This window comes from Panthera onca, chromosome A3 (genome assembly GCF_046562875.1).
Source record: "Panthera onca isolate mPanOnc1 chromosome A3, mPanOnc1 haplotype 2, whole genome shotgun sequence".
Classification (NCBI taxonomy): Eukaryota; Metazoa; Chordata; class Mammalia; order Carnivora; family Felidae; genus Panthera; species Panthera onca.
The window spans coordinates 74,020,205-74,039,306 of NC_138341.1; the positions used below are offsets into that span (position 1 = coordinate 74,020,205).

The 19,102-nt window shown below is 37.8% G+C and overlaps 1 protein-coding gene across 3 annotated transcripts in view; it reads right to left on the reverse strand.

The window, feature by feature from the left end:
• Nucleotides 1–3,832: 3,832 nt before the first annotated feature.
• Nucleotides 3,833–19,102, reverse strand: part of SOCS5 (suppressor of cytokine signaling 5) — a 63,803-nt gene continuing 48,533 nt past the window's right edge. For all 3 annotated transcript variants that reach the window (XM_060606733.3, XM_078444430.2, XM_060606741.3), the window contains one exon: nucleotides 3,833–6,916. In XM_060606733.3, the coding sequence (XP_060462716.1) occupies nucleotides 5,294–6,904 (1,611 nt within the window). In that variant the 5' untranslated portion in view covers nucleotides 6,905–6,916 and the 3' untranslated portion in view covers nucleotides 3,833–5,293. The remainder of the gene's footprint in view (nucleotides 6,917–19,102) is intronic.

Genomic DNA, 19,102 nt, shown 5'->3' on the forward strand with positions numbered 1-19,102 from the left:
TAGGAAGCATGACAACCCAACTTGATATAGATAAAACTTTAAACAGAGTGCAAGATTTAGGATTCCAGTAAGTAAAAACTTTTTCAGAAGTGAAATCCTCCACCTCTACCAAATCCTTCAGATTTTCAAAGAATCTAATGATACAGAATCTTGAATTGACAAACTAAGATAAATGTTGCCATAATTACCCTCCCCAAAGAAATACTTAGTCCCATGCAAAATTCCTACCTGTTGCCATCCTGTCCAACGGTTTGAAATACTATCCATAAGGTGACTCCCCTATTTCTTCCCCTAATTCTACATTCATATATACAACTGCCTGCTCAATGTCTCTGTTGGGGTAACTAATAGAAATCTCAAAACTCAACATATCCAAGGGAGAATTCAATTTACACCCTCCATTTTGCTCCTCCACTGGTTTTCTGAAATCTCAACTAATGGCATCACCGCCTTTGCTCAAAATCAATCATTTTTTGGGGCGCCTAGGTGGCTCAGTCGGTTGAGCGTCCGACTTTGGCTCAGGTCATGATCTCACAGTTCGTGAGTTCGAGCCCCGCATCAGGCTCTGTGCTGACAGCTCAGAGCCTGGAGCCTGTTTCAGATTCTGTGTCTCCCTCTCTCTCTGCCCCTCCCCTGTTCGCGCTCTGTCTCTGTCTCAAGAATAAACATTAGAAAAATTAAAAAAAAAAACTTAAAAAAAAATAAAAAATCAGTCATTTTTTATTTCTTTCTTCCTCCCATATGATCCATTACCAGATTATCAGCTTTACCACCAAAAGAGACATCCTCAATCTGACTTCTCCCTATACCACCCCAGTCTAGGCTTTCACCATCTCTCACCTAGATGACTTCAATGGTCTCCTTTATTTTACCCCACTATAGGCTGTTCTCAATCTACTAGAGAAATAGAAAGCAGACCACGTCACTCTGTTGCAGACCACATCACTCTGTTGCTTAAAACCCTCCAATGTCTTACCATCACATTCAGAAAATACAAATTCCTTTCAATGCGCTCAGTCTGAAGCAGTCCAGCCCTTGCCAATCTTTATCACCTGCCATTCCCCACCACACTCACTGGACTCTGGTCTTATAGCCATTCTCTTTCTCATCATATAAGCTCATTCCTGCTTCCAGATTTTTAGTTTCATTGTTTCTTTCATCAAAATGCTCTCTTCTTTGATCTCGGTTATTTTCTTTTTGTCATCCACTATTTCCCAGTGATCCTACAGATTTGTCTTGTACCCCAATGTATAACAATCACCTAAAATGGTGAGTGGCACATGAGTCTTCAATAAATAATTGTTGAATGACTGGCTGAAAAGAATCTCAATATTGAATCAAGCCTCCTGGGCATAAAAACAGTTGTTCCAACTGATCCATACTTTGCAACAGCAACTCCTCCATTCCACCCCCAACTTCAAAACAACAACAACAACAACAACAACAACAACAACAAAACACAACAACCAGGCACTTTCCACAAAAATGCCAACCCCAAATCTCCTCAGAACATACCACATTTTAGAAGTCTATGTTCGGTATCAGCTGTTGCAAAAATAGGAAACAAAACCTGAGCCTCATAGATATACACTGTTTATGCATACACACACCATGCAGTATTGTCCCCTTCAGAGACTTTTTTTCACCTTTAAGCCAGCCCTTGGTGTGCATTCTTATTTAATTTTATCTAGGTAAAGTGCATGTGTTGGGCTACAGAAACAGTGGACAAACTGCTGTGAGCTTCCCCGTGTTAACACACTCCCAGAGATGGACACAGGCTCTGCCTCTTTCCTAGGGGAGTGCTGACTCACTCAAAGCCTCTGGGCCTCTACCAAAAAGCAACTTTATAGCTTTCTTTGCTACAAAAATAAAAGATCTAAGACCAGTCTCAATAATAAGTTACCAAACTAGTGTTTAGTGCCAGGGAGCAAAGGAAGCTTGGGATAAAAATGAATAGCAACCAGATCAAAACATCAAGTAAAAAGGTTCATAAACTCTGAATTTTGTCAAAGTGAAGCACAGAATTCAAGTTTCAATTTTTATGGCTCAAGCCATTATAAATCTTATATAAACATTCCAATGGACCATAAGGACACAGAACAGTTTGTGGAGTAGGATTATTTGGGCTCAATTTTTGTTGAAGAAATATAAATTTAATAATGACTCTTAATAACTGTATTTAAACCAAGCTGTTTCTTCTTCAAAAATTTTTTACTGTGTTTAGCCAGAAAATAACTGATGCATGCTTTCTTGTTGTAAAGGGACTGTATTACAAATAAGACTGTATCAGCAAGACTAAACTTTAGGTGTGGATAATCAAATTTGAATGGTACAAGGATAGTATGTGTATATATATATATATATACACATACTACATATGTGTATATATATATATATATATATATATATATATATATATATACACAAGAATAAGGCCTCTAAATGATGTTAAATCAGATGGCAATATTATTGTTTAAAGTAATATTAACATCATAAATGTATATATGTATGTGTATACATCCATGTGTGTATGTGTGTATATGTATATGCATACACAGAGAGAATGAATGAATGAATGAATGAATGAGAATGGATAGGAATCAGACCAACCTTTCCTTGGGTTAATTACTTTACTATGAAGATGTGTCCAAACTTCTAAAGAATTTCCTGGTTTGTATTAAAATGCACTTCAAAAAGACCATGAAAACAAAAATTTAGTCGACAGGCTACAGTGGGATTCAGAAAAAGACACAGTGAATATAGACTAAGGTGCAATTTCATGCTGGTGATTTTTCTTTTTTAAAATGTAAGCCACTAATTTTTTAAGAAAAAAATTTTAAACCAAAGGTTGCATATTAATATTACACACAAACTGGAACATGTGACTTTTAGCACAGTGTATACATGCTCACATAAAACTCAAATATTTACACATTTAAAACAATTTCCATTTAACATATGAAAGTTCTGAAATACATAAAAGCATTAATATTTTCTATAAAACTACAATTAGAACATCAATTTGCTACAAGCATATAAAACATCAAGTGTTTTCTTGGAGTTTCAAGTTTCCTCTTTAAAACAAGATCTTGCTTGCATATATAATCTTTCTCCAATAATCAGTAAGGACTTTTTTTCTTTTCCAAGAGATTATTTTCCAGATACATTATAAGCTCAAGAAAACGGACCCAACAGTTATGCAATATAATTATGTCGTAACAACTTAATTGCACATAATGCTTTAAAGTAGGTTTGGATGACGTTCTCGAACACTTTGGTATATGTTCTTCAGGGACTTCTATTAGAAATAACAGGAATTATAAGTCCCCTCAATCCCCATTTTGCTTTAAAAATGGACAAGTCTTTGGTTAAAGTTCTACATTTTGGGCATTTATGACTAATAAAAATGGTCCCCAAACCAATAAATGGCACTGATATATTCTTAGTTCACAAGACTTCATTTAACTTGTTTCTGATAAAGTGGGAGACTAAAGATCTTCATTTATTATAACCGTCATTGATAGCTTCAATCTTTCATTTATAAGCAGAGAAATCAATAGGTTAGTCAATATTTCTCTGTTCATTTTGTGTTATAATCTAAACTGTACAGTAATGTGCAGTAACTATAGATACTGCTCCACAGTGTATGCGATTATGATTGGAAAGATGAATAGCATTAAATTTAGAGTCTGCTTACTCAGAATAAGTCAATATTAGACTGTACAGTAATTCTGCATTAACTATAGTAGGTTGTCAGGTAATGCTTGTTTAAAAACCCCAATACCATTGCATTTATAAGAGAAATTGTTGCAAATGTATAAAACAGCAGATATACAAGGAGAACACCAAACGTACTTTATTAGCACAAAAAAGCAGCCATAACAAGGCACAGCAAGCAGAAACATACATTAGCAGTCAAAGGGTTAGTGTTGCATACAAATATAGCTTTTCTTTTTTTGTAGCCTTGGCAATAGCCATCAGGATGTAAAAGAACTTTCTGTAGCAGCAGGTAAGGAAACCAAGGAGCACTCACCAGTGGTACAGAGCACATGAACAAAAAGACACAAGAATGGATTCGACTAGTGCAAAATGTCTAGGACAGAACTGTAAATTCAGTTCGTTACTAAGAAGCAAACACTAGAACTTGGTATTACTTCCAAAATAGCTCACTCAAGTAGTATTGCATACTATTCTAAGTGACAAAAAGGTGCTAAGTAAAGTTATTTACAGATACAATGGTTGTACAGTACCTTTTAAATCTGCAATGTAGGTTTCAGATTTTCCATTAGAAATTAACTGCACTGAAATTCTATAAATTGTACTTAAGCAATTCAGCTACGAGAGTTTACAACAAAGATATAAATACTGCCATCCAAACTGTTCATTACAGTTTAACAATAATGTCAACATCAGCAACCACTGTAGTTATTGTTATCTGACTTGGTTGGGCATCTTCTAGTCTCATTTCCTTCATGGTTCACAAACTCATCATGGGCACAGAAAGATCCAACTTTAACTAATGAATGATTAGAATGCGTGTATTAACTTAAAAAAAAAATCACACACAGGACTACACTGCAGCTATTCCCAATGTGTTTTAAGTTAAAGCACTCATTAAAAAAAAAAATACCTAAGGCCTTTAAATAAAATTCTACTACCAACTTTGTAAGCCTGAAATTTTAAGAACTATTTAGAAAACCTGGTTTATTTAACAGTACCTTTTGCAGAAGAGACAGGGGACTGACTATAAACTACATCAACACTTAAGTGAACTGCACTATGCCCTTGTGGCCAGAAAATTGCATTTTTTTTTTTTCTCAAAGGAAGGCAGTCTTTATTTTTTGGACTTCCAAAGCTTGATTTATAGTAACTACAAACATCACTACTTTTGGAAGGTTATAGAAAAATTCTTAGAAAAAATAACAATTTCAAACATTAGTCACACTGTTGAAATACTCATCCAATATTAATAATTTGTTCTTCAGTAAGAAATAGAATTCTTCATAGCAAATGCCCCAGAGTTGCCTCACTCAATTACTACAGTCATTAAAAACCAAACCGTTAGCTCAATCGACAAAGTGTTTTTGTAGCCTCACTGAACACCTGTAGCTGTCTTCTGTTGTCTCAATAGGCACCACATTCACCTAACAGCAGACTGCATCTGACAGATACTAACACTAAGCCTACATACTGTACTGAAAAAACCTAACACTGATACGTGTGCTTGCTATAGGTGTACTGTCTGATGCACATAAAAGCAGATCTAGTTAATGCCCTTTGGGGGCAGGAGAGTTTACTTTGCCTTGACCGGTTCTCGTTCTAACCAGCGAACTCTAACTTTTTGCTTATAATGATACTCTTTCAAAAAATCCTGCAACATTGATGGTAAAGGCAGCCCATCAATTCCATCATATGTAGTGCATCTACAGATTACAGCACGGCAGATATACTGCAGGCTAAAAGGGAAAGTCCTGTTTAGTGAGATAGTAAGCAATGGTTCAAAAAACATGCAAGAACTGGGATCTTTATAATGTTCTAAGAGTCCTGTTACAGTGGAGGAGTGAAATACACATGGGTCATGGGCATCAAAACTAAAGTTGTGGTTCCACTGTTCAATCCGGGCGTGCAGGGACCTGTTGTAGCGCCGGAAGCTCACGGAGAAGAGGTAGTCCTCTTGCGCAGAGTCCCTGAGCAAGAATGTGCCTTCAGGTTTTCCTTCAAGGAGGGCTTCTGCTTCGTAACGGTCCATCACTCCCCAGTAACAGGGATTCCCTGTAATCTGAAGCAAATCAGGCACGAGGCAGTGTATGTAATCAATCTGTGTATGGACTTTCCAAGCTCCCTGTCTGCTAACGTGGGCATGGCTATCTCCAGACACCTGACGTTGCTTCTGCCTCCGAGACTGTAGACACAGGGTAGTAGTGTCCTCTTCTGAGTCACAATTAACTTGTGGAATTGCAGTATTGTCCCCACTTACTTCGGTCATTCCAGGAGCTAACTTTGGTCCCAGTTTATATAACGGATTAACCTGTGCGGTGGCTTCAAACGTATGTATTTGTGCGTTGGGAGGAGGGTCAACCCCCTCTTCAATACTAAGCCGTCTTCTCTCTCGAAGTCTATCTTCTTCATCTTCTGTAGAAACCAAGGATGGATCAAATGTATCAAAAAACGTTGAGTGTGGGCTCACAGGGGCTGTATGCTGTTTAATCAAATGCCATTTTTGGGCTAAATCTGAGCCGGCAGGAAAAGGGCATTTCTCAAGCATTAATTCAGAAAGGTGTATTTTTCTTTTATTAGAGAAGAGGGGTTTTGACTGCTTGCTGTAAGTTCGCATGGGAAAACACAAGCCCACCGTATCCTGCAACCTCTGTCTCAGAGAGCGACTTCCCACAGTTCTGCTGGACATGCCGTCCATATCGTGCACCGAGCTTACGCCATACCGCCTCTCTCTCCTTTGAAGTCCGCTTCGAGTTCTACCAAACTTTTTATCAGTATCCAATGAACTCTGTGTCTTTGTAGAACAGGAATGTTTTTTCTTCCCACCCCATGGGGCATGCCGAGAGTAGGAATCTCTTCTTGCCAGTCTTGTTCCTGGGGTGACACATGAATCATTATCCTTTTCAATGCTTATTTCAACAATCTGAGGAATTTCAGTGGCACAGTTAGGGTTTCTCCTTGAAGAATTCTTTGAAGGGCTTAATCCCAGTTGTAAGGCAACATTTTCTCTTAAGGGACTGCTTTGTTGCTGAGGAGCTGAGTCTCCTATACTGATGTTTCTCTCTTTAACAGACAGGTATCTGCTGGAGTTCATGTCCACATTTTCACTACGGCTCCCTCCCTCATGACCGAAGAGATTTTGACACCTGTATTTGAAGTTATTCCACATCTTCCCCACTTTATCCATTGATTATAAGATCTAAAGACAAAATAGGAAGAGAGAACACTAAGTTAGGTGGTATGTGCAAACAAAACAGGCAGTTCCCATACACCCCCCCCCCCCCCCCCCATCGTTGGAAATTTCAGTGATGCGGGTCAGGAATCTGCCCTCCCTTGCCCTGCTAAAGTGGTGAGGCAAACAATGCTGGTAGTGGTAAGGTCTCTGGCCCTTTCATGGCACTCACAGCACCACTAGTCAAACTAGTCCTCACTCACCATTTCCTTTCAGACAGAATACTCAGATCTCATGGGAAAGGAAACAAACCCTCTCAATTAAACTCTGGTTTCTTTTTCCCACGCATCAACCTAATGTCATTATGACACCGACTTTGGTCTCCTTACTACAACTAATTCAGGCACTGGCTCAAGTACTACAAAGGGAAGATATGTTCTGTATTGTTGAAACATATCTGTATTCAACTACTCTGAAGTTGAAATCAGGACATTTGTGTAACACATTAAAATTAGTTCAAAAATCTTTAAGTACTAATCTTCCTGACTTCACTTACCAACTGCTATACTCCACTCATCTGGCAACCTACAGCTTACAGATAAACCACTTGTAAAAATTCAGTATCCTCCCTTCCTATTCTGCAATGTATTGAATTTTATCCACAATCTTGAAGAAGCAGTTTGAGTAGAAAAGAAAATAGGAGGAAAGAAAGAGAATATTTGGATTTAAAAGGAAAGGTGTCTTTCAGCTTCCCAATTCTTAATCCTGGAAAAGCCTAGAGATAACAGAGTAATAGAAAAAGCTATGATACTGCAGTAATTAACAAAACAAATAAAAAATATGCAATTTGGCTTCTTTATTTTTGTTCCTTTAAAAAAAAATCAAAAGCAGATTATCACACTTTACAAATTATTTTACGACTCTAACACTGACAGTCACACTGTCTCCTTCAATAACCTAGAAGTCAACATTAGAAGAAATGGAAAAATGTAAATTTAAAATCAAGTGGTATTGTCACCAAAGGATAGCAGAAACTTTTTTTTTTTTTTTAAAGTTCTTTCTTTCTATTTTGCCATTTAATGAGTATGGTACTTTTTTCCCCAGAATTTTGTTTTGTTCATGTTTATTATCTCATTATGTTTTACTCTTCCTAGTTTACAATCCTGCTGGAATGTTTTTCTTACAGTGGTGACAGGCATTAGAGCTGACCTTTCTACAACTGTGCCTAATGCTCTTTGTGATAAATAGCTGGATTTTCAAGACGCTGACTAGGGCTAAGACAACAATAAAAAATAAGCTTTATATAGCTTCATTCTAGTTTCTTACAGAAAGGGCTCTTGGACTAATAATGATGCCAACATAGAGAATTTATGCCTATGAAATCATAAAATACACTTTCAGATTATTCTTTATTATAAGCATACTGCTAGGTATATAGCAGTTAATATACAGAGGGGCAATAGGTGAAAAGCCCATGATCACAGCAATTCCTGGTCTCCTCTTATGTGACCTGTTTTTATTTTGTGAGAAGTTGTGGTTTCTTCTTTTTATCCTTAGCCTGGGCCTTTTTTACATTCATTGTGTCCTTTCCATGTCCTTTCCACTGCCCCCGTCCCACCCTCCTAAAAGTCCTTTTGTTAGACAGCAGATCTCTTAGATTCATCTTCTGATTATATATATTTTCTTTTCAACATTGCATTTCTTTTTCTTTTCTACCGTCTGGAAGATTTCTTTGGTGCATCACTTTGCAACACTTCTACTGCAGTTAGAATGTTTCCTATCACAGCTTTAATTTCCAAGACCGTTTTTCTTATTCTCTGAATGTTCTTTTTAATAACATTCTATTCTAGCTTCTTGGATGAATATTTCATTTCTCAGAGGATACAAATTTTTCAAATGTTTTCTTCTTTTTTTAACACTTTAAATGTTTTTATCTGTTTCTTTCTTTTTTCTCCTTAAATCTTTAGGTCTCTGTTTTTTATTTTGGAGGCTTTCCACAAGTGTCTGATGAGTCCCAGCCGTCCATCACAGATGATGCGGCCACAAACACGCTGATCAGAAGCTCTGTCTACGTGATGGTGCAGGAGGTTGGGTTGGGTACTTGTAAAATGACTGGCTTTCCCTACGAGGTGAGGAGGCAATGAGTTGGTTTTTTATTATGAAATCCACAAATGCCAGGATCTGTAAGTCTTGTCTCCTGGCTGCTTACCCTGGAGAGAAATACTCCAATTTCCTTTCTGGGACATGTCCACCTGACTGCCATGTTCTGAGAACAGGGCAAGGAGAATAGTAGGGTTTTAACCACAATATTCAGACTTTTGCTTAGTCCTTATTTTTAAAAAGGTGTCCTTATTTTCAAAAGATACTCCACTTCAGTCCTGACTGGACCTCTTAATTAAATTTCTCCAAACTCTAACCTCTAGTTTTACCCTGGTAAAAAACAGCAGTAGTCTCCTGACTGCTAAGGGTAAAGGAGGGCATGTGTGAATCTGAAACATACAGACTTTCCAATACTCCTATGTTCAGCTTCATATTTCACCCTTACCTTCTGAGCTAACTGGTTCCTCTAATTTCTGAGCCAGCACTATAGATTGCTTTGCTTATTTTTAATATCTCTGTCTGCAGCCATTTATATCTGTTTTCTCCATTCTGTTAATTTCTAGCTACCTGCTTCTACTGAAAACCAGTTGATCAATCAGGCTTATTATTACTTCAGTCTCTCATTTGCTTTCTTATGGGTTTATGCCTTATGCCTTCTTTTTAAATTATTATTTGAAACAGAGAGCACACACACAAGCGCGCAGGGGTGAGGCAGAGAGAGGGAGAGAGAGAATCTTCTCTCAACGTGGGGCTCGATCCCACGACCCTGGGATCATGATCTGAGCCTAAACCAAGAGTCGGACGCTCAACTAACTGAGCTACCCAGGTGCCCCCCTTATACCTTTTTTATTCCTTTAATTTTAGTGAGGTTCCGGGAGTGAATAAAGTTAACATGCCAATGTTCAACCTGACATATTTAACTGGAAAGCCCTCTTTTCACTGTTACAGAGAGTGAATAGTACACCACACAGAAAACCCCCTACCCAGATTAGTGATTCTTTCCAAATGGAGAAAACAGCAAATTTTTTTTTTCCTGGGGTGAAGGATCCACACAATAAACACTGGCTGCATAATATAATCACCCGGAAAGCTCTTTACACTACATGATACACAGGCCACCTCCCGAGAGATTGTGATTCAATTGGTCTGGAGATGGGCCTGGACACTGCTGTTTTTTAGAAGCTCCTGGGTGATCCTAGAGTCGAGCCGGAAAACCACTGACCTACTCCAGCCATGGGCTCCAATGGTAGCTCTGAAAGACGTAGGTAGGAGGACACTGCTCTGTAGCGGCTGGAGGGATGGCAGCAGTACTAAGTACACCACCCACCACAATCTCATCACTGGTTCTCTTCGTTTCATTTTTGCCATGTACACAAGAGGCCTATGGAATCTTAGGAAAGACTATCTACAGTAGTGCCTCTTAAACTACCCAGAATGAAGAGGCAGTTTCTTTTTAATTTCACAAATCGATTCTTTTGTAAGACATTCTAAGAATACATTAGAAAAGTGAAATGTGAAAAAAGACGTATGAAACACAAGTGCCAATCTTATTAGATTGAATAGACATAAAATAACTATCAAATAGCTATAGAATATTTTAAATGCTTCTTTTTAATTCCTATACTTAACTTGTCCCAGACTGTTAACAAATAACACTGGCACCAGTTCACAGCCCTCACAGTAGCTCGTCATCTAGAGCTGTGCTGTCCAATACATGGGTTATTGAGCCCCTGAAATGTGGCTGGTGCCATATATTAAAATGATAAATAGTTTGGATATAACTAGCCAAATATATTATTAAAATTAATTTCATCTGCTTTTTACTTTTTTATGAATGAGGTTTTTTCTTTTTAAGGATAAGTGCCAGCAGCTTATTTAAAATTTTATTTTAATGTTTATTTTTGAGACAGAGAGAGAGAGAAAGAGAGAGAAATCATGAGTGAAGGAAAGTCAGAAAGAGAGGGAGACAGAATCTGAAGCAGACTCCAGGCTCTGAGCTGTCAGAGCTCTGTGCTGACAGCTCAGAGCCTGACACGGGGCTTGAACTCACGAATCGTGAGATCATGGCCTGAGCTAAGTTGAATGCTTAACCAACTAAGCCACCCAGGAGCCCCGAAGTTTGTTTTGTTTTTTTATGTTTATTTATTTTTGAGAGAGAGAGAGACAGAGAGACAGAGCATGAGTTGGGGAGGGGCAGAGAGAGAGGGAGACACAGAATCTGAAGCAGGCTCCAGACTCTGAGTTGTTAGCACAGAGCCCGACGTGGGGCTTGACACGAACTACGAGATCACAACCTGAGCCGAAGTCAGACACTTAACTGACTGAGCCACCCAGGTGCCCCTGAATGATGTTTTCAAATGTTTATTTATTTATTTTGAGAAAGAGAGAGAGTACATGTGTGTACATGCGCGGGGCTGGGGCAGAGAGAGAAAGAGCATGAGCAGGGGAGAGGCAGAGAGAGCGAGAGAGAGAACCCCAAGCAGGCTCTGCACTGTCAGCTTGGAGTCCGACGCAGGGCTTGAACCCACAAACTGTGAGATCATGACCTGAGCCAAAATCAAGATTCAGACATTTAACCAGCTGAGCCACCCAGGTGCCCCTGCCTTTTACTTTTTAAAGTGCCTACTAAAAATATTAAAAATTACACATATAGTCCAAATTATATTTCTGCTGCAAAGTACTGATCTGGATCAGGGGTCAGCAAATGATAGCCCAAAGACCAAATCTGGCCTGTGGCCTGTTTCTGTATGGACCCTAGCTGAGAATGGTTTTTACAGTTTTAGAGGGATAAAAAAACAAAAACAAAAAATCCACAAAGAATATTTGACAGAGACCACATGTAGCCTGCAAAGCTTGAAATATTTTCTATTTGGCCTCTTACAGAGAAAGTTTACTGACCTCGGTCTAGAGTATGTCACTGTGGACATCAGAAGAGTAGTATTCAAGAAGTCCAAAAGTCTCTCTTCTCCATGTTTATAAGATAAATTCTGTAGCTATTTATTTCAGCTATACCTGGAAAATGTCCATTTTAGAAAGCAACCAAACTTAAAACCACTTATTATCTCCTTATACGGCTCTTTATACGCTGTAAAAACAAGTGGGACATGTAGAAAACATGGACTTGCCACGTTATAGAAGGCTGTTTCTAACACTGAACCTCGGTTTCATTTTCACAGAGCATGAAATTTAGTGAATTCCCATTCCTAATCTGGAGACTGTTGCTAGACTGCATCGTGACAAAATATTCTAATTTAAAGAAAGACTATTATGCTTCCACATCCCTTGGGGATAGAAAGTAGATTTTTCTTGACATGGGGAATGTTATGTGGGTGGCTGTAATACTGCAAAGAAAAAAATACTGATAGTGATTCACAGATGAGTCCATGTAAGAAGAATCAGGAAAGCATTTCAACTATCTTAATATTTACAATGTCAGTTTTGAGGTTCTTCTGTTTGTTTTGTTGTTAATTTTTGGAAATGTATTTAGCTGAAACTCTGAGGCCTAACTTACAAGTCCATTACTTTAGGGCTTTATATAAAGTTACACAGGACTAAAAAAAGTGTTAAATTTCCTATGTACTGACTCTAGATTACAAGTTCATCATCCATTATAAGACTTCATTCACATTTTTACACCTGCATAGCTGTCCTTAAAATGATCCAAAGCAAATTCCTAAAAAGTCATTCCTTCCCCCAAGGACGATCACAATTTAAAACTGGTTTTATAACTATTGTAAGTTAAAGAGCTTTTGTTGAAAAATGATATCTAACAGGATAAGCTATAAATCAAAATTATAGAAAATCAGAGGTCAAATTCCATTACTACAAAAATTTACATATATAAAAAAAATTAAGGACTATAGTCAATGGCCCTCTTAATGTCAAGCAGTATATGTTACAAAATTTCCACAAAACAAAATAATTTAAACAGTTCCTGGGGTTCATTTCAATGGGACTTAATTCATACTTTATTAGAAATAAATTAAATTCAACAAGTTTTAAGACTACATGGCACACAATAGTGGGTAAAGAAGGGGAATATAACCCAACCCACATCCCTCCGCTATTTATCTCCCTCCTCTTAGTCTATTTAGACTACTTTAGTCATGGTAATATCTGTCCAGTGAAAAAAGCCCTTCAGTCACAATAACAAAAATCAAGACAACAGGGACTGATTAAAGTATTTTTGTGCCAAATTCAGGTACAAGAAGAGGTTCAGGAGAAATGAGCTTTGATAGATATTTTGGTGGCACTTCAATAGTTTTTAGAAAGAGATGATACAGTGTTTAATATTAAGAGTAAAACGGAAATCCAGGGATGTATGGCTGTCATAGCTGTAGTCCCGTAAAGAATCTGGGAACCATTTGGGCTTTTAAAAATGTTATTTTTTAATTGTAATTTATACACTCTCTTGTGACATGGTTTGTGTTATCTAACTGGATGCCTGTTTACCTTTTATACTGGTATTTAATATCATGTTTTGTGGGTAATAGATGGTCATATAATTCAACCTTATATACTTTACACTTTTACAACACACATAATATATTAATACAGTAGACCATATACACGTGCACTCGAAAACTGTGAGGCCCAGGGGCGCCTGGGTGGTTCAGTCAGTTAAGCGTTATGACTCTTGATTTCGGCTCAGGTCATGATCTCACGGTTCGTGAGTTTGAGCCCCACATCAGGCTTCGTGCTGACAGTGCAGAGCCTGCTTGGGATCTTTTCTCATCCTCTCTCTCTGCCCCTCCCCTGTTCACTCTCTTTCAAAATAAATAAATTAAAAAAAAATATTTTTTAAATGTGAGGCCCAATGATCTAGCACACCCAGATACTTCTGTTCCCACCAGTTGAGTTATACTTTTACAGAGTCAGTTATGTTAGCTTCCAACACTGTCCATGTTATTTATACTTATTATTGTAACAATGTGATTTAATTGTTAATTAACCTACTGAAATGTGGAGGAATGGGGAAGACTGAGTTGAAGGACTCTGAAATAATAAAAGGGAGATACCACTGTTGAAATAGGTATAAGCAAGAAAATAGTAAAAGAAAAAAAATCAGAAAAAATACTGCAAAGATCTACAAGGAATTCTAAAGTCAGAATGCATGATCAGAGTCTGAATTCTTGTTCTACCTAAAAAACCCAAACTGGAAATCTTAGATGATACATACAGGATATGGTTTCTACAAGATAAGTAATATGGAACTGCAACTAGTGAACCTACTCTCAAAGAAAAGATCTTGGCCCTTAATAAAAAATCTGGCAAATGAACATGCAGTCTTATTCTTGAAATTAGAGTAAAATATTTAAGGTATGTATCCCTTCTTATGACTTCTTCCTTTATTACACTTTGTAGGCCACTGGTCCTAAGTGAATCAGATAAGAGGTCTTCCTCAATAACCATTTAATTAAAATTTACAGTAGTGCCAAGAGGGTGTAGTACAAAGCCCTAGGAGTAGAGACACGACCTAGTTTATGGTGATGGTGAGCAAAGACAACGTCTCTCTGAGGAGGTGATAGTTCAAAATTTTGTCCTGACAGATGAATCAGGACGGTTCTATAGGCAGAGGGAACAGCATTTGCAAAAGTCCCAAAGCAGGAGTGAGCATGGCCTGTGTAATGGCTACATGAGCAGAGACTGGCAAGTGAAAAGACGAGTGTATAGGTGAGGCTGGTGAACTTTGGAATCAATGAAATGAGAATAAGACAGAATGCTAATACTGCACTGAAGACTACTGCAGCAGACAAGTAGGAGCTCAACTAGGATGGTGATGGTAAACATGAATATGAAATGTTGAGAACTCAAATCTATAGGAGTAATGACTGATTGGAAATGAGGAATGAAAAAGAGGCAGATATCAAAAATAACTGCCAAGTTTCTGGCTTGGGAATTGGGAGTATAGAGATGCCATGACAGAAACAGGAAACACAACAGACAGAACAGTTTGGTAACTGAGGGTTGGAGAGAGTAACAACTTTAAGTTAGGAAATGCTGTAGTTAAGACAGTTATTGAGATATCTAAGTGAAGCTTCATTGGTCCATAAATGTACGTTCATATAATGCATTACTATACGTATAGCAGGCATGATAAACTACGGTTGTTTGCATCTATATGTGAATCTCAAAAACATAATGCTTAGAGAAAGAAAGGATATAGATGATACCTACATGATGAATCAATTTACCTTTTAAACAGGCAAACCCCCAAATATATTGTTTAGGCATACCTAGATATATAATAAAAATGTAAAAACCAGGGAAATGGCTCCCTATTGAGGGGAAGGATACAGAATTAGAAAGAGGCACTTAGGGAGCTAACATGGTTGGGGGGTGCTGGTTGGCTTAGGCAGTAAAGCATGCAAATCTTGATTTCAGGATTGTGAGCTCAAAACTCCACATTGGGCATGGAGACTACTTTACATAATAAACGAACATGGGGCGCCTGGGTGGCTCAGTTGGTTAAGCATCCGACTTCAGCTCAGGTCATGATCTCGCAATTTGTGAGTTCCAGTCCCGCTTTGGACTCTGTGCTGACAGCTCAGAGCCTGAAGCCTGCTTCCGATCCTGTGTCTCCCTCTCTCTATGCCCCTCCCCTGCTTGTGCTCTGTCTCTCTCTCTCAAAAATAAACATTACAAAATTTAAAAAGAAAACAAACAGATAAATAAATAAAACACTGGTAATTTCTATTTCTTAGACTGGGTGATGAGTACATGGTTTTATTTATTAACTGTTCTTCAGACTGCACTTACATTTTATTCACTCTTTCCTGTGCATGATACATTGTATAACAGGAAAAATTTTAAATTATACAGGCCACATTTTGGCCACAATGGGAATTAATAACCAGGTATTAAACAAACAAAAAAACCACTAGGAAAATATAACTCTTAAGTAAAAGAGGAATCCAAAACTGAAAATTATAGACCATTAAGAAAACAACGTATTCATATATTAGAGATTTTTTTCTGCATGGAAATTTGGGGGTATTTATCAAAATGCTCTTACTTTTAATTTGGAAATTATAGATTTTAAACTAGATGGTTACCCTAAAGCAGGCAGAGTTAAAAAAAAAACAAAACAAAACAAAAACAAAAAAACACAAAAACCAACAACCAGAACAAAACTCTAAACAGATTTCTCCAATGTAGTACAGGTGTCGACAAAACTTTTTCTGTAAAAGGGCCATATAATAAGTATTTTAGGTTTTCCAGCCCATACATTCTCTGTGGCAACTACTGAACTCTGCCATTATAGCCTGAACATAGCCACAGAAAATAAGTAAATGAGTAAGTACGACTGCATGTCAATAAAACTTTATTTGTGGTCAATGAAATTCAAATTTCATGTCATTTCCACTTGCGACAAAATTCTTTTTCTTCTGATTTCTTTTTCAACCATTTAAGAATGTAAAATTTATCATTACCCTCAAGGGTTGTACAAAAACAAGTGGCAAACCAGACCTGCCCTAAGGGACATACTTGGCCACCTCTGATATAACACATTATAACACCTTTGCTATTATATTTACTAAAACTAATGGTTATTCTATGGAACAACTTAGGGAAACAATACCTTAAGAGGATAATCTTAAATTTGTAATGATAAAGGTATATGGATGGTTCCTAGAGCATAACAGCAAAAAAAAAGGGAACTATTTCTTATAAAAATGAAACATATACATATTAAGGAAGAATTAAAGCACTATATAAACATATCAAAACAAGTCTAACCTCACCTGAAATTCCACCACTCAGAGATAACCACTGGTTATGTTAGTATATGTTCTTTTTTATACAAGAAGCTATACATAAGATTCTTTAATAATTAAAAAAATCTCCTTCACGTTGGTGGCTATAGCCCTTCTCATTTCTTGAAAAATGTATTTTTATTTAATTAGCTATGTCAGAGATGGGATCAGATGAGTAAAAGAGAAAAATGTCTAGCAGCTATGTTTTTTAAACCAACAAATAAATCCAAGAGTCTTTGAAGTAAGCAATAAAACATCAAACAAACAAACGTCTAGCAAGCTGAACAAAAGAACAGTGGTGACAAGGATGGCTGAGGATGATTTCCATTACTGAATGCTAACCATGTGCCAGGTACTGATATAAAAATTTTGCTTCTCCCAACAACCCCGCGAGAAAAAATGATCTCAACTTTATAGATGCAGAAATGAATACAACAGAGAGATTAGTAATATCCTGGATGTAAGTTTCTTCCATTATTATCAGTCTGTTCAGGTTTTCTAGCTCTTCTTGAATACAGCTTAGAACTGTACACTAACAACTCTAAATCCAGGTAGTGTTATGACAAAGCTCTTTAAAACCTATAGGAATATATCATTTCTATATTTCTTCAACTATTACAGAACAAGGGTGGAACTGATATTAAAAGTTGACAAAGCTATGGGGGCACCTGGGTGCCTCAGTGGGTTAAGCCTCCGACTTCGGCTTGGGTCATGATTTCACAGTTCGTGAGTTCGAGCCCCACGTTGGGCTCTGTGCTGACAGCTCAGAGCCTGGAGCCTGTTTCAGATTCTGTGTCTCCCTCTCTCTTTGCCGCTCCTTGCTCCCTCCCTTCCTCTCTCTCTCTCAAAAATAAACATTAAAAATATTTTTTAAAAAAAGTTGACAAAGCTAACACATACATACTGAAAAGAAAACTACCGCTTGTTCCATTTTAATTGTAATGAGTGAAACAATAATCTGACCAAAAGAATGCTGAGTAAAAGGTATATTCACAGGCTTACTGTGAATGTTTTACATGTTCTAAAGCATCCATGTTTCTCCCCAGGCTTCATGGTACAAATGTGGTGGTGGGGTAAAATGGAAGTAACAAGAAAACTGATGTTTTATATAAGAAAACTATATATTTTTTGTAGTTCACATGTTTCTTTTGCCATTGTTTCATTATTTGTATAACTTCTTCATTTACAAAAGAAATATGTATGCCTATCTACTATGAAAGTCCTAACCCTTTGTATAGGCTTGTGTGCCACTCAGAAATGTTCTGACATTATTCAAACTAATGGATCTATGTAAATAGGTTCTACTTTTCTAGAATACTAGCAACAGTCAGTTAAGAATGTGTTTGAAACCACATGCCTAATTTCAAGAGATGAAATTTAAGAAATTCTTACATTTCTTCCTGCATATTAAGAGAAATACAGTAGCCCATTTTTTTTTAATTTTTTAAAAAATATATATTTTTTAACGTTTATTTATTTTTGAGACAGAGAGAGACAGAGCATGAATGGGGGAGGGTCAGAGAGAGGGAGACACAGAATCCGAAACAGGCTCCAGGCTCTGAGCTGTCAGCACAGAGCCCTACGCGGGGCTCGAACTCACGGACCGCGAGATCATGACCTGAGCCGAAGTCGGAGGCTTAACTGACTGAGCCACCCAGGCGCCCCTACAGTAGCCCATTTAAAAAAAGAAGAAAAAGGGGACATCAAATTAAGAGTCAAGTCACAGTGTCAGACTACATTAATACTTTCTTCAAAAAGATAACTGAAGGGCTATTTCTTTCTTTTTTTTTTTTTTTTTTTAATTTTTTCAATGTTTATTTTTAAGAGTGAGAGACAGAGCACAAGCAGGGGAGGGGCAGAGAGAGGCAGACACAGAAACTGAAGCAGGCTCCAGGCTCTGAGCTGTCAGCACAGAGCCCGACGCAGGGCTCAAACTCATGAACTGTGACATCATGACCTGAGCTGAAGTCGGACGCTTAACCAACTGAGCCACCCAGGCGCCTTGAAGGGCTATTTCTAATAAAAAAACAAGTAAATAAAATTTGTATCTCCGTTTCTCAAATTTTACTCACACAATTCTAACTTCCAGTGTGTAGGAGGGTGCTGCAGGCCATCAAAATCCCATTCTTTCAATGTTTTTTATTTTTATTTTTATTTTTGGGGCAGAGAGAGACAGAGCGTGAACGGGGGAAGGGCAGAGAGAGAGGGAGACACAGAATCGGAAACAGGCTCCAGGCTCCGAGCCATCAGCCCAGAGCCTGACGCGGGGCTCGAACTCACGGACCGCGAGATCGTGACCTGGCTGAAGTCGGACGCTTAACCGACTGCGCCACCCAGGCGCCCCCAAAATCCCATT